The sequence below is a fragment of the Heterodontus francisci genome, chromosome 17 (assembly GCF_036365525.1).
Source record: "Heterodontus francisci isolate sHetFra1 chromosome 17, sHetFra1.hap1, whole genome shotgun sequence".
NCBI lineage: Eukaryota > Metazoa > Chordata > Chondrichthyes > Heterodontiformes > Heterodontidae > Heterodontus > Heterodontus francisci.
In genome coordinates, this window is record NC_090387.1 from 69,303,809 (window position 1) to 69,327,032 (window position 23,224).

The following is a 23,224-nucleotide window of genomic DNA, read 5'->3' on the forward strand; positions in this document are numbered from 1 at the left end:
TTACAACAGTGACTACACTGCAGAAGTACTTAGTTGACTGTAAAGCACTCTGGCTCATCCGGAGGTCATGAAAGGCGCTATATAAAACCAAGTTTGCGGTTTCTTTTCTATCACTCTCTCCGACAGCCAGCTGAAGTGCTGCACTGGGGCAGGTCACCAGCCCAGCCTGGAGTGACTGAAACAGGAAGTATAGGGCAATTGCTCATCTCCCAAATGAAAAGCACAACCAAAAGTGTATTTGATCTGATTGGCACTAACTAACCAATCAACCAAGAACAATCAGAGTTGAAAACAAATATACAGATTAAAAACCATGGGAATAAAATGTATTGGTATATTAGGTGGGTTAATAATGTGAATGAGCTGGTCTAACTTTGAGTGTGTAGAGTTGGTGAAGGAAGGAGACACACAAAAGGCTGGAATAAGAGGCTGTAGTTTGGCCTAGCTCAGTGAAGTCACTGTTAACTGAAACCACATGTGAAAATGGCCACTTTCAGGGTAGAGCAGGAAACTGCAAGGAAAGGGAGAAACCGAAACAAGCAAGTCAACATTCCACCTCGAAGATCGGTGATGAGGATGGCAAAGGACTGCAGTGAGATTAATTTCATAACTTGCTTGACCAGAGTTTCTCCTTGAATACAGTTAAGGCAGCGTATCTGCACAGCCCACCCAACTATGCCCGACTTCACCTCGTTAGATTTAGTGAGACACCAGGGGTGCCTGGAAAAATTAGGTTAGTACAGCCAGTCTAGACTGAAAATGGCAGTGCTGAAAGGGCAGCAGGAGTAACTGCCCATTTTAAATATAAACGTTTAGATATGAAATTTAATCTGAAAAAATGCTGATGATTTGCACAGCTTATAACTTTAATGGCAAGAAATCCTGACCAAGGCATGTTACTTCCTTGAAGATACTACCTCAGCGAAAGAGGTGAGATTACTAACACATGAAACCAATCTGAATATAGCTGCTCACAAGGTGGCTTTGTACAGATTTCAGCTCAACACTGACCAGCAGGACTAGAAATGATGCAAAGCCACCCCCTCAAATCAGGCAGCACTCAACTCAAAACAGGCCTTTCAAGTACTCGCGCAAACAAAAGCAAAATATTGCAAACGCTGGAAACACCTCCGTTCACTCCACAAGCGTGATCTGAGCTTCAGATCGCCTGCCATTTTAATTTTCCTCCCCACTCCAACTCTGACCTCTTGTCCCCCACCCCCTACACTGTTCCCTTGAGCCCTATATTGAGCATCATTGAACAGGAGCTCATCTTTCAACTAGGCATTTTACAACCTTGAGTGCAACAATTTTAGATAATAACCTCTGGCTCCATAAAGCTGAACAGCAGCTGTTGGTGAGGATTCTGCTATTCCCATTTACATCTCCTGTAGAACAATGATTTGTTTCTTTCTTTGTCCAACAACCATCTTTCAGCTTGCACCATCATCCCTTTATTTAATCAATACTGCCTTCTAGCCTATCACAGACCTTCTCCCCTCCCCCCATTTCCCTGCCTCTATACTAGCTTAAAACCTGTTACATCTTTAACTTTTTCCAGTTCGGATGAAAGGTCATCGACCTGAAAGGGTAACTTTGTTTCTCTCCCTCCCACAGGTGTTGTCTGACCTGCTGAATGTTTCCAGCGTTTTGTCTTTATTTCAAGTACTCATGTTGCATGTACTGAGCATTGCTCATACCATACCTTATGTTGTCAATCCAACAGTCAATGACAAGAGGCAGCAGCAGCTCAAGATTCAGCCAGAGGGTGAAATAATCCGCCGTTTTCTTGGTGCACAGATAGTGCACCACGCTGGGTTTGTTCAGCTTAGCTTCCAACTGGTTCCCCAGGTCACCTGGAACTGCCAATGCCAAAAATACAAAGTTACAATGAGGAATCAAATCAATCAACACATCTTATCGTCATCTCCACACACAGTCAAAACAAGTCAACACTGATGAGTGAGAGGGGAAGAGGAAAAGCCCTGTAGCTCTTGACTGCATTTGACTTTTCACATCCTCTTTTATGGAACTTTCTCCACAAAACGCTTGTCTGAACAGCAGTTTCTTCCCCAATAATCCTCACCTCTCCCATCCTCTGGGAAACTGTTGACTACTCCCTATTGTACTGCTCCAGTGACCAGTTGCCTCCTAGGTCAAAGGTCCTGTCCCTGTCTGATGTTCATTCACACTAGCAGTCGTTGCCAGACAGCAATTGGGAGTGATAAATCTGGCTGATCCTCCACCTGACCATCCAACTCCAGCACTCCGACTGTCACCCAGTCAGAATTGCATTAACTTAACAGAGGGCTGGCATTGAACTGGGGACCTTCCAGGCCTATACAGCCCACTTGACCATTTTATGACTATTTACTCACTAGATAAACATGTTGAGCCATTGAGCAGCTGTTTTAAAGCTGGTAAGAGGAGACAGATACGTCAGCCAGTTTACAGATACCTCCCTTTATTTTCTGTAAAGGCAAAGGAACATTTTTATGTTATTCTCAGAATGCAGGCAAGGCCAGATTTACCACCAGTCCCCAATTCCTCTAGGCCAGATTTACCACCAGTCCCCAATTCCTCTGAGAATCATACCACGTAACTACAGTGTACTGTTCTGCTGCTTATGGCAAAGCAGTCTCTAACCTGGCCTGTTCCATTTAAGGTCCTAAGGATTGACATCAGGATGTCAATTTGCAATCGAGAGATAAATTGGTGCTGGTAAGATAAATTTACAGATTGGTGGTGCTTTTAAATCCCCGGCTCCAGGTCCAAAGAAAAATAATATGAAATTTATTTTATACAAGTTAGCATGGTCTCAGGCCCTGGTTTCACACAATGTGGGTTATACATTGTTATACAGTTTTGTTTATTAGGATAAGGGGAGCTTCGTAACAGGACCATGATCATTCCTTATCTGGGAAGGACAATGGGTTTCTACAGTAAGCTACAGCAACAACAGATCCTAGTTGGTATTGTGCATCATGGGGACCATCTCCTCAGCAGGTAGCCCTGGGGCTGGGCTAAGTGTAGAAGGGGACAGCCAGCCCTTAGGAAGCGGCACCTCACCACTTAAGTGTTTCTCCAGCTCCATGTAGACTCTGTACATTACTCTCTGACTAGCAAATGTCTAAAACCACATTTATTAAGGGAGATTTTGGATTATGCAAGAGGGGAATTCATCATCATGTTGCAAGGAGTGAGTTCTGTGTGAGCGAGTGGTAGCACTGCCTTGTCTTGCTGGTGGTGGGCCAAGTACATGTGAGGTTGTACTGGGGGAGGGGCAGTGAAGGCCAGTCATTACTCCAGTGGTGAGCAGCACCTGTATCCAGAAGGGCTGTTGAGTAGGGCAGGACCAGACTAGATGTAAAGTGTGGCCTACCTTATGACCAAAATTCCACTCGGGGCATGGAAGCATTGTGGTTATGTTACTGAACAAGCAATTCAGAGACCTGGACTAATGATCCTGGGAATGCAAGCTCAAGTCTCTCGCTTTGACAATTTGAATTCCATTTTCTTTGTAAATTTAGAAATTGAAATCTGGCATCAGTGAAAGCAACCACGGATTGTCGTAAAAAGCCAACTGGTTCACTAATGTCCTTCAGGGTTGGAAACCTGCGATCCTTACTCGATTTGGCCTATGTGACACCAATCCCACACCAACCTGGTTGACTCTTAATCACCCAGCAAGTCACTCAGTTCTGGCAACCACAGATAGGGCAATGCCAGCCTTGCCCACATCCCAAGAATGAATTTAGAAAGTACACTCTCCTGCTTTGTTCTTTAATACTTTTGATGCATAAATGTTAAAGACATACACTAGATGCAAGACTTTTATATATGTAGACAAGTTCAAAAGAACACAGTGACAAATAATTTCTCAGTCAGACACCAATACAGGGTAGCACTGGTGCCAGCTATCTTTTAATTTGCCTCTGGCAGGGAAACTTCAGAAAACAAATGCATGTGAAGCATGTGAGAATCTTATGAGGAGTCTGGAGTCCATCCATGCGCCAAGAGTTGGCTGGAAGCCACGAGGCCATTTAATCTATGATCTAACAGCTCCAAAGGACTGAGCCTGTGTCAACGGAAATATACAAAATTTAAAAAAAATTGAAACCAAAACTGGTTTAAAAACTTTAAATTGCAGAATGCTCACTGATACAACTACCCTCGCAAAGCTGGTACTTCCCTAATCACCAGCCCCACCCCCCTATCTGATAAAACACATCATCCTTCAATAATGCATCATACCCTCAAGCAGCATCCAGGCAAAAGCACTTTCTAGGAGGTGGTCAGCCTGATTTTTGGTCATGCTTACCAGTGGATTTCCTAATGTGGTGACTGGGGACACACAGGCCTTACTCTAAGTGGAGCACTAAACTAGGAGAACATGGTCACCTACAACATTTTTGAGCTATTTGTTCAGACTCCATGTGGAATTCCAACATTGCCCAAGAATAGTAAAATTGCTGCTGTAATACATAATACCATCAGAGTATAGATCAGGAAAGATAAAGCTCCTGGTTTCTCAGAGGGTTGTGTTAAGACTATTCATGTGTTCTGCCTCTTGTGTTCCTCTTCCCGACTAATGAGGAATGAATGCACCAAGGCAAAGACTTCAGAGCCATTTCACTTGACCAAATTGTTTGGGTTACTTGTCTTGTCTTAAAATGCAGCTTTTCAGGACCTTGGCCTGACATAGACAATCGTATCCAGCAGCTCGTGTGTTTTACGTTTGCCAAAAGTTGAGTGTTTCAGCAACCCTTTCTGAATTCTTCAGTATTAAAGCACAAACCCACCAGAAACGTTTTAAGATTAGTCAGTTAAGAATGGAAAAAAACAAGACATCAGAGAACATTCTTCTTCTTTAATTTACCGTCCTAACCTTGGCCCCTTCCTCTTTTTCATTTATATGCTGCCCCTCAGCATCATCTGAAAACACATCTGGTCCCACATATAGGTTGACAACGCCCAGCTCAATCTCACCACCATCTCAGGTTTGCCACACTGCTTATCCGACATCCTGTACCCGAGCAGAAATTTCCTCCAATTAAATATTGGGAAGACGAAAGCCTTTGGCCCTGATTTTGCGACTGCATTGATAATGAAACCATCAGCATTCGCTATCATTACAACTGTGAAACTGACAGCAACTTCTGGCGTCCATTAGTGTAGTGAAACATGGAAATTCAGAAGCTGCCATCAGCAATTCCTTGCTTCTTCACAGGGCACGCTGAAGACCCCACAGATGGAAATCTTGAATTGGCGTGAACTTCTACTTATACGCTATTAGTCTCAAAAACCCTTGGAAAAGTAACACCCTGCTGAATGAGGTGCAACTAGGTTTTTTAAAAAAAAGTGTACAAAGTTTGTAATTAGTCCAGAACAACTCCTCCAAGCCTGAAAAACTGCTTTGTGTTTGTGGATTGTCAAATTTCTCCATTATAATAAAACAATCCATAGATTTTAATTCTTTTTTAAAGTTCATGATATTTCAGCTTCTACCCTGATCCTATATGTATGTCCCAGCCTTTATTTCACTCTCTAAAATGATTAGAAAGTGAAGGATAATTAGTGCTTTTTACTTTCTGGCTTGCTGTCTGTGAGAATTCTTCAATACAATTGGCTGCTTAGCCAGCTTGATGACATCACTGTTGCTAAACATCGGAAATCCCCTTGAGCTGGCACCAGAATGGAATTAATATTGGGAACAGTGAAATCCACACCACAGAGATCACTAGATTGTTACGGGGAGCTTTCTTTGAGCGGCAAGTGCTGATACTGCACTGCTGACTGCCAAATCTGAGCCGATGTCTACAGTTTCCACCGCACAAACTCCTTTCCCTAGCTACCCGACTCCAGCCCTCTTCCTGGCTACTTTGAGGCTGAACTTGGCTATTCACAAACTTATATCATATTCAATCCCGAGATGAGCTTCCAATTACATATTTATGCCATCACTAAGACCACCTATTTCCACTGCTGTTACATCATCTGACTCTGTCCCTGTCTGAGCACATCTGCTGCTGAAACCCTCGTGCAAGCCTTTTGTTATCTCGAGACGTGACTATTCCAACACACTGCTGGCTCCACCCTCCTTAATTCTGAGCTCATTCAAAACTGTGCTGCCCATGTCCTAACGCATACCAAGTCCTGTTCATCCGTCACCCTTGTACTCACTGACATACACCATCTCCCGTTAAGGAACACCTTAATTTTAAAATTTTCATCCTTGTTCTCAAATGCCTCTGTAACCTCCTCCAGCCCTATAATCCTCCAGCATATCTGTGCTCCTCCTATTCTGGCCTCTTGCACTGCCCCAATTTGAATCATTTTGTCACTGATTGCTGTGCCTTCAGCTGCCAAGGACCCAAGCTCTGGAATTCCCACTCCAAACCTCTCTCTCCTTCTTTAAGATGCTCTTTAATACCTACCTCTTTGACCAAGCTTTTGATTGCCCGCGCTGTCTTATGTGGCTCAGTGTCAGATTTAGTTTGATAACACTCCTGTGGTGCCTTGGAATGTTTGACTACATTAAAGGTACTATATAAATGAAAAGTAGTTGTTGCTGTCCTCCAGCATTTGATCAAAAAGTTAGCACGTGGAGAACAAGCCACCTCTAACTTGGTTTTCAGAAATTTATAACGTTGAAGGTCAATGGTACATTTCATGGAGGAAGACGGACCATTCTCTCCCCAATTGCACCTAGAAATTTTCCCTGTGTTCCAATTTATGGATTTCCGCCATCGTAAAGCCACCTGACATTATTTTGCCCCACTACCTCCCTTTATGCTTCTAACCTGGTTATAAATTAAATTCTACAACTATATCTTCTACCACTTTCCTAATTTGTTCCATTTTCACTTTTGTCTCAATCTCACCTGTATAAAGGTAGTAGATGATGCTGTTTTGCATGACAAGTATCGTGTGTGTGTGCATAATTACACTAAAATCACTATTGTTTGCAGTAGAGCACTTCAAAACAGAGCAACATCTTTCCCCTTCTCCAACTGACTTAAAACCCAAGCTTGGCATTATCTGGCCATCACTTCTACACTTACATCTTATCACATCATTTTCTACCTTGCTGTTGTACTATGGGCCTTTTAGGTTTCTCAACCATAGTTACTGACGCCACATGCGCTGAAGGGTTGGGTAACTTCTCCAAGGTTAACCACTTTTAAATGTCCTTGAAAACATTCTATTCAGCACAACACAATAGAGTGATGAAGCAATGTTCAGTTTAGCAAGAGAGAACAATAAAGAGCTTAGCTTGATACTACACCGGAGTGATAAGGTGAGCATAATTGACATACAGGCTACCTCCCTACACAAAAGAGGTTTTTATAATTGAGCTGAGGAAAGTTGAGATGGACTGCAACTGTGCTCTCCATACGGGCCAGTGTGTGGAAAACATTATGCTATAGTTGGGATACTACAAGACTGGGCACAAATATTTAGGACTGGGATCAGTTCGCCAGCGACACACTTAGCCTTTTATAAAGATGGAGCACACATCTTTGCCTGGGGTTGCCAACTGAAGTAGAATGTTCAGTTACAGGAATTGTCCCATCCTCTACTTAGGCAAAATGGGTCCAGGATTTGATCCACCCAAGAAATGTGTAGAGTCAAGAATGTGGTAGCTTCTTGCAGTAAATCTACACCTTAAGATGCTGCCACGATGTGCCAATATTATGAAATCCTCCTCTAACTGAGGGGTAAGCTGACCATTGCATCAGCAATGCAAAACATCTGCACTATGTTGCACATAAGTTACTCAACATTGTAGCATATGTTAAACAAGGAGAACAGCAAAACCTCAAGAAGACAGATTCGTTCCTATGTTTTTGCTACTGTGTACTGGACAGCAAGTGCATTGATACAAAAGGTGAGTGAATAGAGGGTCAGCACATTTCAACTCTTCCATCAGGTGACCCCCGTACAGCCCAAATATTTAACACTAGAATCAAAGTCTTATAAAAGGACTCCAGCAAGAACTCACTCTCATAAACTGTCTTACAGGCATTAAATATTTAAAAATCTAAGTATTCAATTTCCCTTTATAATCAGGCAACTGATGTCACACATTCCCAACTATTTATAACAGTTTTTGAAAATTGCCTTTCAAAACTCCCTTGACAGCTGAGCCAACCAGATCCAAAAGGTCTTATGTCTGGTCGTTGGTCTGTGCAGAATCAGCTGACGTCAGATGGCAGTCAAAGTGTTACTAATGGCCTCACTGCCCTGGGCTAGGGAAGGGCCAGTGACAATAGGTCAGCCATTGTACCTGATCCACATCACTACCAGTCACCCTGGCTGCAAATTCCACATCTGCAGTAATCAGTTGATGGCAGGTTCAGATTCGCCTGCGAAGACGAAGCTGAATTGCCTGCAACATTCACACAAGAGTGTTCACTTGGGTGAAGTAACTGTGGTGTTGCAGCCCAACATAATACAAGAGAAAGGGGGGAAAGATACCAAATACAAAGCACTAGCCTCCTCCATCAGCACACAGCTATCAAAAGGGCCAAGTCTGACAATAGCAGAACTTCCAACTTGAGATAGAGGGAAAATTTCTGTTTTATTCTGTATGATTTTCCATGGATAGCTTAAATGTAAATTAAAAGTGGGTTTTGGATAATTGGATTCCGAACAATCCCTCTATCTTTGTGTCAAGGGAGTGATCAATACACAAAACTGTCCAGAATCATCTACATCTCCAGCAAGCGGTCATTCCCTACTTATCCAAAATGATGCACAAGCCCAGTTGGCTGCAAGATGCAGGCAGCTTTCTTTGATCTGTAGATTATTCAAGGTGCAGAAGCTTGATTCTAGGTGATATCCAAGTTGCTGGGCCTTTGAAATGCAATGAGTATTTTGTTCAACCCTTAGAACTATTTTGATTGTTGGCAAACGCCAAACTATACAAGCCTATGGATGAATTTAGTACCTTTAGGGGCTCCCAACTGGGATATAATTGAAAGCAACATACCTTGCACCTGTGACACAAAAAGACCCCCTTTAGAGAAAGGACTACCATAGTTGTTTAACTTTAGTTCAGCTCCACGCAACTCTCAACACATGGACACAGTTGGCCAATTTAGGAATTGCATCATCTCTGTGCAATCTTCAATGTGGGAAGGCAATGCAAGACCATTCCCTTCAGAAGTCTTGCAAATTTTCAGATTATATTTTCTGAAAAACATATTGCAACTCCTTCTGGACTGTTTCTCAATTTATTGTTGGCTAATATATTTATTAATTTATATATTTCTGTTGTTGTGAAGCTATCTTACTTGCAAATCAAGCGGACAGTTGATTTTATATTGGCTGTAACGATCTGACAGGATGGGATCCATCACCTTTTAGAATAGACAGATGAATGAGGTGGGCACCCACATGGTACTAGAAACGTTATACACAAGGGTGAAGATTTCAGTTCATTATAAATCTGTTCTGCTTATGGAATGTGACTTCCAACCCCCACGATAAATGTGCAGGGAGAAAGCTCAAAAATTGTAACCAATAGGCATTCATGTTCAACAGCGCACTCTTTTTCTCTCACCCACAGACAGCACATGACAGGGTTAAATTCATTCCAAAAAGTCCACTTATTCTACATATAGTTTGACTTAAAATCTGAGATACAAGAATATATCCAATGAGGAATCTGATCTAAATTCTCTGCCAATTTAATTTCCTTTCGGTGACATGAAATTACGAGAAGCTCGTTTTCTACGTACATTTGGTAGCAGTCACATGACTGAAGCTGGTCACCCTTAATGCTACATGAAAAACAAATTTACAAGCACATGCTCCAAGTCAAATGAACTTGACAAAAGAATTTTTTTCCTGTGTCTCAAATTGGGAATATTTCAGAAAGTAGTGAACCCAGGCAATTAATATCTCCAACCACCCCATTTATCATAATGATTGATGTTCCTCCCATCTAAAGCCAATGTTTCTGACTGAACAGACCAGCACCACCCAATTTAATTCAATATTGAATAGTCTACAATGGACTAACTACTACATTTTCTTTATACTACAGTAATATCAACCTAAATCTAGCTTTGTTAGCCAGGCTCAATGGTAATCCTCCACCCTACGTCCTTGCCTGAACCCTCTGAGCTTCCAACTCTAATCTGTTGAGTTCACCCTCTTCTGCTCTACTCAGGTGTTAGCTGTGACTCAGCAGTAGCACTCCCGCTTCCGAATCACAAGGTTTTGGGTTCAAGTCCCATTCCAGAGACAAAATCTAGGCTGAGAATCCGAGTGCAATACTGAGGGAGTGCTCCACTGTCAGAGGTGACGTCTTTCAAATGAGATGTTAAACCAGGGTCATGTCTGCCCTCTCAGATGGGCATAAAAGACTCAATGGTACTATTCTGAAGAGGAGCTGGGCAGTTTTCCCTGATGTGCCTTCCAATAGTTTATCCCTCAATCAACACCACTAAAACAGATGATCATCATATTGCTGTTTGTGGAACCTTGCTGTGTGCAAAATGGCTGCCGCGTTTACCACATTATAATAGTGGCTACATCAAAAAGTACTTACTGCTGAAAAGAGGTCTGGATACAATAAGGCTGTGAAAGGTGCTATATAAATGTAAGTTTGTTGTTTTTCCATCATGGATGTCTGCCCACCAGAAAAAAAAGAATAAAGTTGAAACTTTTGACGCAACCTGCTCCTTAATCCTTTGATGTGATTGTCCAGCTCTCCTCCTCCTTCCTAACTTGCAAAGGACAATATTCACCTCTGACAGATCAGATAAATTACAGCCCATTGCAGGCTCAATTTTCCCTCAGTCAACCATCTGTCTGCCAGCCTCCATTTGCAGCTTTTTCCAGCACTGCTGTGCCAACATTCACACAGATATGAATGATCATAACTAACGCAAAACATTTAAGAACACTGTCTCCAATGAGCCATTGAGTCAGACAGTATTTGCATTTGTTGTTTATGCATCTTAGTGTATGTGTGTGCTTCTTTTTTTTTTAAATGGGGAGAGGGAAGGCTTGAACAGAAAATGGCTTCCAAACTCCCGATACATTCTTGGACACTTGAATGGAAAAACACCAGTGATGACAGAATGGAAATATAGCCATTTAAATATTTTTGCACTTTGGAAAGTTTGCAATTTAATGTCACAAGATATATTTAAGTACTGTCCACTTTATTCAGTCAACTACATCATGAATTGGAAGGATTGAATCTCTGACCTGCTGGTAAAACAACGCTTCATGTAACTGCAGATGGAAAGAACAGAACTATGTTAACCAGAAGTGTGGGTGGGGGTTGGCCTGGAGGTTTGCTTCAGAGCTAAAGGTTGTAAATGTGGCTTCTTTTTGCCAGTTACTAAGAAAAGTTTTGTGTTTAGTGCATGTCAGTCAAAGTGAAAAATGTTACAATTTTTAAAAAGAGAAATAAAGGACGAAGATCATTACATGCTGGGTTCCTTTGAACTGGAATCACAAGTTTATAAAGCCATCAGGAGCTTGCAAGCAGTGACAATTACCCAGATTTGCCTATTGAGACCATTTTACCTACAGTGGCCTTAAAGGGACAGGCCACATTAAATACAGCTTCAGCTTGGGCAGCTAAAATCTCAAACATGTTTTAATCCACACACTAGCAACATCACAGGAAATCCCGATATATAAGAAAGTTGCCTGTCCTGCTTGGTACTTGACTAGTCCAATGTAACCCCATGATGTTAAAGTGCTATCATTCATGGTTATCAGCGACCAATCCACATCCTCCTATTGCAAACATCAGTCTTCTCTCCTGATCACAAAGTGACCTCATCAGCTCTAGGATTTCACCAATCCTGCTCCATGCTAGTCTCACACTCTCCTCTTACTGCTCCACATTGCATTTATATAGCACCTTTCACGATCTCATGACATCCCAAAGTGCTTAATAACTGTCATGCAGACCCCCACCTGCCAAGAATGAGGCATATTAATTTTTTCATATGTACATTGATTTTAAACTGTTGCTGGAGTGAGGAAATGACTTGAACTGATCAGCCATGGCTGGAAAAAACATTTACATACTAACAAACAGTGCTTGTGGAGACAAAGGACCACTCCCTAACACATTCAACCCACAATGGATTTTGATCACCAGACATTGAAGGTGTAAGGAAGAGCATTCCAGAGACTAAAGTGATACAATCCACAAAAGCCAGGACTGATTACACCAGCTGGTCACATGAATAACTGGCTGGTCCAAGGTTTTTTTGAACTAGCCACAGTTTTTGAACGCAGTAAGACCGTTTGCTCCTGGAGTGAGAAGACCTCTCCTGTCTGCTCCCATCTCTTTCTCACAAGCCTCTGGACCTATTGAGAACACATGAACTTCAAGAGAGAAAAGTCTCCTACATCGAACAAGGTTTAAGAAGAATACTGGACCGCAACGAAAAGCAAGACCTACCTACAATTAAGGACTTTACAGTGAGCTCAAAGAACAGTAACCAAAACCATCTTCAGATAATGCCTCAAACTTTTCCACTTTATTTCTTGTGCTCTTTTTTGTCTCTATCTGCATGTGTGTATCGCATATGCATGCTAGTGTGGATGCATCGCGCATCCGTAGCCGTTAACCGAATTAGAGTTTAAGTTTAATAAAGTTCAATCTTTTTTCTTTAAACTTAAGAAAACCTGTTTGGTTAGTTTCTTTGCCTTATAATTGGAAGTTAGTGAACAAGGATTCACTAAGGGGGAGCTAAAAACAGTGTGTTTAAAATTAAACCCGGTTATGGTAAGACCAGGTGAAGGCTGAGGGGGAACCCTCGACACCTTTCTCACCTGGTTAGAACATAACCAATGAAGTACTTTTGAAGGGTAGTCACTGTTGTAATGTAAGAATATTCCAGACATTGCTTCCTTTCCCAGGACTCTGCCTGCTATGTAGCTGTTTTAGTTGGAGAGTTGGGACCTTTATGAAATAGCAAGGAGCAAGATTCAGCCCACCTACTGCACATTCCTATGGTGCTTGGAGCTAAAAGCGTCAATTTAACAGGAAGATGATCTTACCACCCCCAACCTATCCCCAGCCACCACTGCCAACAGCACCCCCCCCATCCCCCCCACCCATGCTTTGCTGGCTCCCCAGCCTGCAACCTCACCCACACACAGTATTCCAAGCTGGCTCGCACCCGATGCCAAACACATGAAGCTGTGCAGACATTTCATTTTAAATTATTACATTATGCTGTGTGACAGGAAATGCATATCGCCTGTGGCATTAGTTTGAAGGATAGGGAGATACGAACCTAAAAAGGCTAATTTAAGAAAACAAGTGAGGGTGTTTGTGAACTAAACAAACATGTTCACCTCATTTCTTACTTCCATTCAGATATTACTCTAAATAATTAATGATCCATCAACTATAGACAGATATCCATCAGTTGATTATCAGTGGCAGACTGTGTGTATGAAGCAGACTGAGAGTGGGTATATACAACGGAGAGGGAAGGCAGATGGAGGAGAAAAAATATAGAAAAAAAGCGAGAAAAGACAGGCAGAAGTATAAAGAGGAGACAAGTGTATGAGCGAGCATGAGACATGAAAGGGAAGGCAGAGAGAGAATGCAGAAGGATCTGAAGAGTGAGAAATAAGCAGAGATATCATTACAGGAAAATATAAAACTTTTTATTTGTCTATGACAGTTCAAATCTTAGATTTAAAAAAATGAATGCATCTGGCTAGTCTCAAGAACCCAGCTCCTTGGATTTACTGTTTAAATAGGGACAGGGTTAAAGAGTAACCAGCTTCTGATTTTGCAGGTGACTATTTTCATTTCAAGATAGTTAACAATTCAGTTTCTAACCTCTGTACCTCTAAAGATAGAGGACCTATTATCACTGCTCCCTCCCAAGCCCAGTACAGTGAGGCCAGTTGTAGGACTTTGACCGCCATCCAACTGATAGCAGCTAATTCTATATTGCCCAACCGTCAGACGTGGGATCTTTCTGATCCGGATGGCTGAGCTGAGCCATTAGGGGGTCGTAAAAAACAGTTTAAGAAAAAAATTCTTGATGCTAGAAGTGGCTGAGAATGTGACATCAGTTGCCTGATTATAACAAAATTATATACATAGATTTTGAACTTTACAAAAATTGGACCTAATGGTATTTTCCAACAAGTGTGTCTCTGCTTTTGTTGGAACAACCCCACCTATCTCAATTCAATCCTTCACTATGTAGCCATCCAATCGTCCCAATACATTCAGTGGCTTGTATTCACAATTTATTTCTCAATTCTATCACCCATTGGGCAAAACCTTTTTACCCAATTTCCATTCTTGTCCAATTTCCATTGTAGCTTCTAACTTCCTGATCGAGACTTGAGGCCCCTGATATTCCAGTCCCTTTAGAGAAGCCCTAATTCAGTTCCTAGTGGGAGCCACTTCGGTAGTAAAAATAGAAAATAATTTTTTTTTTAAAAAAAAGGTGTGAAACTGGTAAGTGTTGATGTTGAGAGAGACTTGTGAGTACTCATACAAGGAACGCACAAAGTTAACATGCAGGTGCAGCAGGCTATTAGGAAAGCAAATGGCATGTTGGCCTTTATTACAAGAGGATTGGAGTACAGGAATTAGATTAGATTAGATTAGAGATACAGCACTGAAACAGGCCCTTCGGCCCACCGAGTCTGTGCCGACCATCAACCACCCATTTATACTAATCCTACACTAATCCCATATTCCTACCAAACATCCCCACCTGTCCCTATATTTCCCTACCACCTACCTATACTAGTGACAATTTATAATGGCCAATTTACCTACCAACCTGCAAGTCTTTTTGGCTTGTGGGAGGAAACCGGAGCACCCGGAGAAAACCCACGCAGACACAGGGAGAACTTGCAAACTCCACACAGGCAGTACCCAGAATTGAACCCGGGTCCCTGCAGCTGTGAGGCTGCAGTGCTAACCACTGCGCCACTGTGCCGCCCTAAAATTTTACAGGGCTTTGGTGAGACTGCACCTGGAATACTGTGTGCAGTTTTGGTCTCCACATTTAAGAAAGGATATACTTTCACTGGAGGCGGTACAGCGAAGATTTACTAGATTGGTCCCTCGGATTAAAGGCCTGCTCGGGTCTGGTTAAAAAAGGCCGACCCGAACCTGACCCGGCTTGAGCCCTTCCATTTTTTCCCGCGGCTGACCCGACCCGAGCATAGTGCACTCACTGTACTTACCACTTTTGAATGGATGGAATGGAAGGAAGCTGCAGCATGAGTGCGATGGCGTCATAGAGACGCTCACTGCGCAGACTCAGAGTCTGTGGAGTCCGGATGCACATTTCCCTCCTTGACATCCCGGACTCCCAGTACAGGCAGGCTTTTTAAGTTTTGATGCTTACTTACTCAACTTCCCTTTTCTTCCCAGCAGAGCAAAAGGTAGTACTGCGTGTATCCGACCCAGACCTGACCCGAACCCGACATGTCATCTGGTCCCATGGGGTTCGGGTAGCAGGTCTTTATCTTAGATGAGGGGGTCATCCTATGATGAGAGGCTGAGTAAATTGGGCCTATATTCTCTGGAGCTTAGAAGAATGAGAGGCAATCTAATTGAGACATACAAGATTCTGAAAGGGCTTAGTAGGGTAGAAGCTGAGAGATTGTTCCCACTGGTCAGGGAACCTAGAACATGTGGACACAGTCTCAGGATAATGGGTCAATCATTCAGGACTGAGATGAGGAGAAATTACTTCACTCAAAGGGTTGTGAATCTTTGGAATTCTCTACCCCAGAGGATTGTGGATGCTCCATCATTGAATACATTTAAGGCTGGGATAGATAGACTTTTGGTCTCTCAGGGAATCAAGGGATATGGGGAGGGGGCAGGAAAGTGGAATTGAAGCCCTAGATCAGCCACCATTATATTGAATGATGGAGCAGGCTGATGGGCCATAAGATCTACTTCTGCTCCTATTTCTTGTGTTCTTGGAGCCTATCTTTACTTAGTTTCACATTTATTGTAGAGTAAAAGGATTACAAACATGTAGCTCCTCACTCAAAACCCTCCCCCAGTCTCAGTGTCTGTTTATAAGTGCTCAAATAAGACCCCAATTAACCATCCACCTGCATATCAAACAATTGATACACAATTAACGAATTAACAGTAGAAACAATATTTTAATTACAAGTACTGACAATCCTCAGCCTGCTGACTGCAGAATTCAGAGGAGCTTAAAATTTGCAAATAGCAGAAACTAGGAATTAGCAGAAAAGCAAGTGAAGCTAATGATAAAATTAACAGCAAAGGTGAACAGCCTTTCCCACTGCTTCCTGGCACTTAAGTATAGCATACGACAATACCAAGTAAACAGCATGTGACATGCACTGTAGTGTTAAGCCCCAACAGCAGCAACGGGCAAGGGGTTTCCCAACTCCAACCAAATTAATCATCACCTGGAAACAGTTCAGTTCCAAAGCATATTCCACCTTTTAACTAAATATATGAGGCGTAAAGAATGAGTTAACTGATGAACCACCCCACTTCAACTGCTCTTCCTCAGCCACCCATACTAAATGTGTGTGTCAAGAACTTGGTTTTATTTATTTATCACATGCTCAGGACATCACATAGTGTTTTACAACTAATGAATTAATGAAGTGCTGTTACTCCTGCAACTTTGGCAAGCGAGGCAGTCAATTGTGCACAAGGTCCCACAAACAGCAGCTTTGATGATTGGTCAGATCTCCATTCTTCATGGCGTGAATTGAAAGAGGAACTTTGTCCACAACACCAAGAGAACTCTTGGCTGTTCCCTGAAAAATGCCAATATCTACCTGAAGCACCAGGACAGAGACAATTTAACATCTTGTCTGAAAGACAGCACATCTGGTAATGCAGCACTCCCTCAGTCTGGTACTGAAGTGCCAATCTAAATGATGTGCTCTAGTCCTGAGGGGTCATTTTGACTCGAGAAAGTATAAAATGGATGATATCAGATCAGCTGCCCATTATACATCTGCAAAGATTTGCACTTCCATTGAAGTCTGGGAATGAAAATATAGAGAGGTGTTTAACAGGCAGTTGAATCACTATTGCATATTTTACACTATCTTCCTGGAGTGCAAATTCATTATAACCTTCTGAATCAAAAGGCGAGAATACTACTGATCCAGCCATGCTGACACTTACAGCAAACGCTCTACATTTGTCAATTATACTGCAGTTTGAACATTGCAGCAAAGTGCATTAAAGCTGTGAATTGAAACAATGGGCTGAATTTTACCCTTGAACGGGAGCCATCCACCAACTGAAAAGTCGGTGCCAATCCTGCCTCTGCCTGGCCTGGGGATTCAGTCCAGATTTTATGTTCCCTGGCCTTTAATAGGTCTGAGGCGGGACTTCCACCTCATTGAGGCAGGAAATCCTGCCTAATGAAGCTACTGACCAATCAGGGGACCTCAGCCGGGCCCCGGCGAGGCAAGGGTGGTCAATTGGGGAGAGGGGGTGGGGCATGATGGATGTTGGGGCTGGTTGGGTCATCGGTGGCAGCCCTCCATCAGGAACAGGGTGCCTGACCAGGTGGGCACCCCCCCAAGGCTGTCAAAGAGCTGCCTACTTTTGTCAGGCGGCTTTTCTCGGGCCCGAGCCCCCTGACCGGCCAAGGGTAAAATCCCCGTGGCGGTGGGCAAAGGCCCTTAAGTGGCCGTAAATTGGCCGCTTAAGGTCCTTGATTGGCCAGGGACGGGCGAGCCATTTCCTGCCGCTGCCCCCCCCCTAAAATGGCAGCGGATGTGGGAGCAGGTCGGAAGGGGCCCGCGAGCCTCCCACTCCACATTACGCACCCCACCCCCGCCACCAACCCGCACCTTGGGGAGGCGTAGAATTTCAGCCAGTGCGTGTGTAAACTAATTTTGGCCAGCAGCCTTAGGACGCCTCAACGTGTTGGCTTTACCTCGCATGAAGTCACCTTTCTAAACTCTGAAACCAAGCTCCCTCTGACTCAGCTAGATCCCTTTAAAAACTTTCTAATTACTTTTAAAATGCAAATGGGCAGCTATCTTTATTGCTGCCCATAATTTAGATGATGTTTTCAGCTGTGTATAGGTGCTTAAGTATAACCGGTAGTATAACTCAGGGACTTGAGCATAAAATCTATGCTGACACTCCAGTGCAGTACTGAGGGAGCACTGCACCCTCAGAGGTGCCATCTTTCAGATAAAACATTAAACAGAGGCCCTGTCTACCATCTCAGAGGGATGTAAAAGATCCCACAAAGACATTTGAAGAGCAAGGACGTTCTCCTGGCGTCTTGGCCAATATCTGCCCCTCAACCAACATCACAAACAAACAGATTATCTGGCACATTGCTGTTTCTGTCACCTTGTGTGCAAATTGACTGCCTTATTTTCCAACATGACAACATTGACTACACTTCAATAAGTAATTCATTGGTTGTAAAGTGCTTTGGGACATGCTAAGGTTGTGAAAGGGGCTAAATAAATACAAGGTCATACAAGTAAATACAAAATGTAAACATGTACACTTTAGTTCCAGGAGCACCTCAGCCCAACTACAAATGTTTAGGGAAGGAGGGACACAAATACATTTCTGTGGAAGTATAAGCTCAAATACCCTGGCCTATTCTGCTCCTGTATTTCACCTCGGTAAGAGGCTCCCCTCACTTCAGTCATCACATGCTCTATCGCATCGAAAGGAAAACTCTCGAACGCAAACCAGTGACGAGCACCAAAAAAAGCGCTCCAGCTTGTCAGCGCGTTACTTAGAGAGTTAGGTGCAATTAACTGAAGCAAAAGTGTTTGGACATGATTAGAGACAGGGATACGACAACAAAAAATATCCCCTGCACAGTATTAAGTCAACCTCTATGAAGGTTAATAAACATCAGTCAAACCGAAGGCTGAAGCGTTCAGGCATAGAACATTTCACTATGAAATGTTAAAATGTCAGGCGGAAGATCTGTTAAAAGTCAACATAACGTTAAAAGTAATCATTTCAAAAAAAAAATCTATTTACACATTGTTAAATGGAAAACACACAAAGGGAGAGGGATATATCCAACACCAGGCCCAGCATTAAAATAAACTGATCACAGTAACTAACAAAGGACTTTTTAAAAAAAACAAATCTATGTCTGCAAACGTTAAATAAATTACAAAAGCGAGCCTCCTCCTCACGTTCACTCACCCAGCACGACAGGGGGTCTGGTCGCATTCAAGCAACCCGACGAAGATAGCTTATCCTTGCAGCCGAAGGAGAGAGCGCCAGGGCAAGCAGCGGCGAGGAGAGAAAGAAGGAGGGAGAGAGAGAGGCCAACTCTGGAAATCATTGCCCAGTTCTCATAACTCAGGGAGGAAGCTGCAGCAGAGGCCGGCCAGGCGTTGGAACGCGGCGGATACAATGTAACGATGTGAATACAATGTAACTAGCGCTGAGTTCCAAGAGGAAATGGACATGACACAACCCAGCGCCACTCGCCAGCCACTCTGCAACTCGGCCCATCCATTGCGGGCAGCAATCCCGCACAGCAAGGCACAATAACATACCAGGCTCTATCAATCGAAACTAGAGGGATGCAAGACGCCACCCTCAGGATTTTGTTGGTATGCCTTTACTGAACAGGTCAATCGGGAGAGGCAGCTTTGGCCCGGTGTCTTCAAACAAAACAAACAAGGGGAAGTGTCCCCTCCTTTTCAGAGGGGCACAACTAATAAAAGAACTAACCAAAGGAAAGTTATAAAATCATTTTTATTATCGGTGTCCACTAGGGCTCCAGTCCCTGCTAGTATGGGACATATGACAGGCTTAGTTGTCACTGATTCCAGTGTAAGTTATTTGCCCTTGTTTATTCTCCAGTTTTCCTTCATTCTAAATTGTATTTTTGAAACAATACCTCTTTTAGCTCTCTCTTAAAATCCCCTGGCACTATTTCGAAGAAAAGCATGGGAGTTCTCCCTCCCATTGTGCTGGGCCGATCACTAAAAAGCAGACTATTTGGTCCATTGCTGTTTGTGGGAGCTTGCTATGCATAAATTGGCTGCTTATGTTTCCTACATTACACAGTGACAACACTTCAAAAGTACTTATTGGCTGTAAAGCAGTTTGGGATGTCCTAGGGTTGTGAAAGAATCTATATAAATGCAAGGCATTACTTTATATAAGGAGATTTCACCTTTACATAATCGAAAAAATTGTGTAATCAAGCAATGAAGGTTTCTGCCAATCACAGGGCCATTTATACTATTATTCCGGTTGGATTCAGGTGTTAACACACAACAGGAAAGCAAAGAATATCAACCGACATCAGGGGTGAATTCCCACTCGGGTTCTGATACCCAAGGTTCTAATGTTTCAGTCATTGGGAGGAACATTTTAATTGGTTCATTAACTGTCTAAGAGGTGATGCTCCCAACAAGAGTTTGACTTTAGCCAGGGATGCTCACTGTGGAATACATCAATCTCTGGAAGTTACACCAGCACAGATGCAATGGAATAGCTTCAGCTCTGAAGTTGTAGATTGGCCCATGCTGGTGTGAAAATTTGTGAAAACATGCAACCCAGTAGAAAAAGCCCTATAATTGAACTGGAGAGAGGGAAGGGAGGAATGAGGGGAAGGGTAAATAAATATAGCAACATAGAAGGATTTACAACACAGAAAGAGGCCATTTGGCCCATCATGTTCTTGCCAACTGTAAAAGAGCTATCCTGTTTAATCCCAGTTTCCAGCTCTTGGCCATAGATTTGTAGGTTACAACACCTCAAGTGTATATCCAAGTGTTTTTTTTCTAAATGTGATGATGTTTTTCTGCCCCTACCACCCTTTCAGGCAGTGTTCTAGACCCCACCACCCTCTGGGTGAAATGAATTAGTCCTCAACTCCCCTCTAATCCTTCTACCAATTAGTTAAAACTATACTCCTGGTTATTGACCATTCTGCTAATGGAAATAGGTCCTTCCTATCCACTCTAGACCCCTCACAATTTTATACACCTCAATTAAATCTCCCCTCAATTCCTCTGTTCCGAAGGAAAAAAAAGTCTATCTAATCTTTCTCCAGAGCTGAAATTCTCCATTTCTGACAACATTCTCATAAATAATCTCTGTATCCTCTCCAGTGTGATCACATCTTATAATGCAGCGACCAGATCAGCCAGGACTTCTGATTATGATCAGCCATTCCTGTTGCAAAATTCTTGTGTGTGGAAAGACAGGATCAGGTATGTCTGTGATGCCCTATATGGTCAAATAGCCTGCTGCTCCTCACTGTGTAGAATTGTCACTTGGACATGATAATAGAGGATAGCTGGCACACATCAGAGAGTCATTTATGGCACCGAAGGAAACCATTCAGCCCATCGAATCTATGGCTCGTCTCCCATGAGCCCATGTGTTGGTTCCTTCTGTAAGTTTCAATAAAGAAGATGAGAATGTACTAGGGGAGACAACCCTCATCGTGGGAGAGAGGAAGTTCAAAACCTTCTCCTCAGGTTGTCAAGCAACTCTCAAGGGCATTTCAGGGGCATTGATGGGGACCAACCTCTTAGTAGGTCACTTGCTGTCTTTTTTGGCTGCAGTTGGTATACTACCTGGAAAGCAATGAGGACTACAGAGAAAGCATTACATAAAAGTTACAGTGCTGAAACAGGCCATTTGGCCCAATAGGTCTTGATGACCCAGATGAGCCTGTTCTACCCTACTCCATTTAACTCTGTCAGTATATTCTTTTAGAAGAGCAAAATACTGTGGATGCTATAAATCTGAAATAAAAATAGAAAATGCTGGAAATACTCAGCAGGTCTGGCAGCATCTGTGGCGAGAGAAAGAGCTAACATTTCAATATGACCTTTTAAAATACACCAAATGAAGTATCAAAACTAAAAATATTCCCCCCACCCCCATTTAATCATGGAGGCATCACAGCCATACCCGATCCTGTCTTTCCCTGCTGTTCACACACCATATAACTGCGTCTAAAATTGCTGTCACAGCTCTTTTCATTGCCCAGGCATTCACTAGCAGCTCGTGACTTGCCTCTACCTACTTTGCTAATATTACAAGATCATCTCTATAAAAATAACAAGTTATACATCAGCAAGAAAACCTTCCTGAAGTTCAGCAAAGCACCGTTTCAATTCTACAACCCAGTGTATGTTTCCAGGTACATGGCAATTTCAAGTCAGTTTCAGCAAAAATAATTGCTAATCTTGCTTAATTGAATTTAGTTTACATGGATCAATAATCATATGCACGTCCTGTTGTGTGGTGTGAGTTTCAGGCCTTTCAGTTGATTCCTCTTTATTTGCTACACTCAGCCAACCTGCACTGGCCTCCCCACTCCTCCCCCACCCCCCAATCAACAACATTGTAGAATGTATGCAATTTTGGAAAAGTAAAGAAGTCTTTAATATGTAGTCATAAAACTGAGAATGAAGGTGATGTATTTTTCAGAAAGAAGAATTCAAATACTGAGACATAATAAGCTTGTCTGAGGGGTTGTAATGTAGAACTACTCACCTATTCTTTGCAGATCATTTAATTTCAGATCCTGATTACAATTGGACAGGGAGGATGTGAGGTGGGTTTCAAGTAGGCAATGGGCAGGGTGTTTTCACCACTGCACCACAAAAATAATATATTTTATGTTATATTTTATAGTTTCCACGTCTAATAAAACAGCTGAACACTGAGCAATACTATAGGAGATCCAAAAGTATTTTTTAAAAATTGGCATGTATTTTTGTCACAATTCTAATCTTCATGCTTCAATCTAACATCATATAAGTAAATTTCTTGCTGACTGACTCATAAAGCAGCAACGAATCTCAGCTGAGCAGGTAGGCACCATTCTAATCAACCATGGAAAACCATCATGTTAAAGATAAGCTGGGAAAGAAACCTACAAATCACGAATGGCAATCAGAAACAGCTACCACGAATTGAAATTGAATCAGTAACATTATTACAAAATCGTTTTGGTGTTAGGTGGAGCTGTCATTGTCATCTTGAATTTTTCCCAGTTGAACACTTTGAGGTAGAAGTAACATTCTAAATGTAAGAAAGCAATAAAACAACTCAAACCTGCACTAAATGTTTATCATTGGGATTAAGTGTACATTGTTTTAAATCCATGGGAATTGTTGTCTTAGAGAGAGGCTTAATGCTTTGTCAGGTGCCTGAGCCTTAAGTTGGAGTGTATGACTGGAACATGTGTTATTGAGTTGGGCCTGGCTG

General features: G+C 42.5%; 1 protein-coding gene across 1 annotated transcript in view; it reads right to left on the minus strand.

Annotated features, from left to right (window-relative positions):
- pla2g15 (phospholipase A2, group XV) overlaps positions 1-19,531 on the minus strand; it is a 53,027-nt gene extending 33,496 nt beyond the window's left edge. The window contains exons 1-2 of the mRNA XM_068049608.1: positions 19,181-19,531; positions 1,706-1,862 (exon numbers count right to left, since the gene is read on the minus strand). Coding sequence (XP_067905709.1) covers positions 1,706-1,862; positions 19,181-19,322 — 299 coding nt within the window. The 5' untranslated portion in view covers positions 19,323-19,531. The remainder of the gene's footprint in view (positions 1-1,705; positions 1,863-19,180) is intronic.
- Between the last annotated feature and the right edge of the window lie 3,693 nt (positions 19,532-23,224).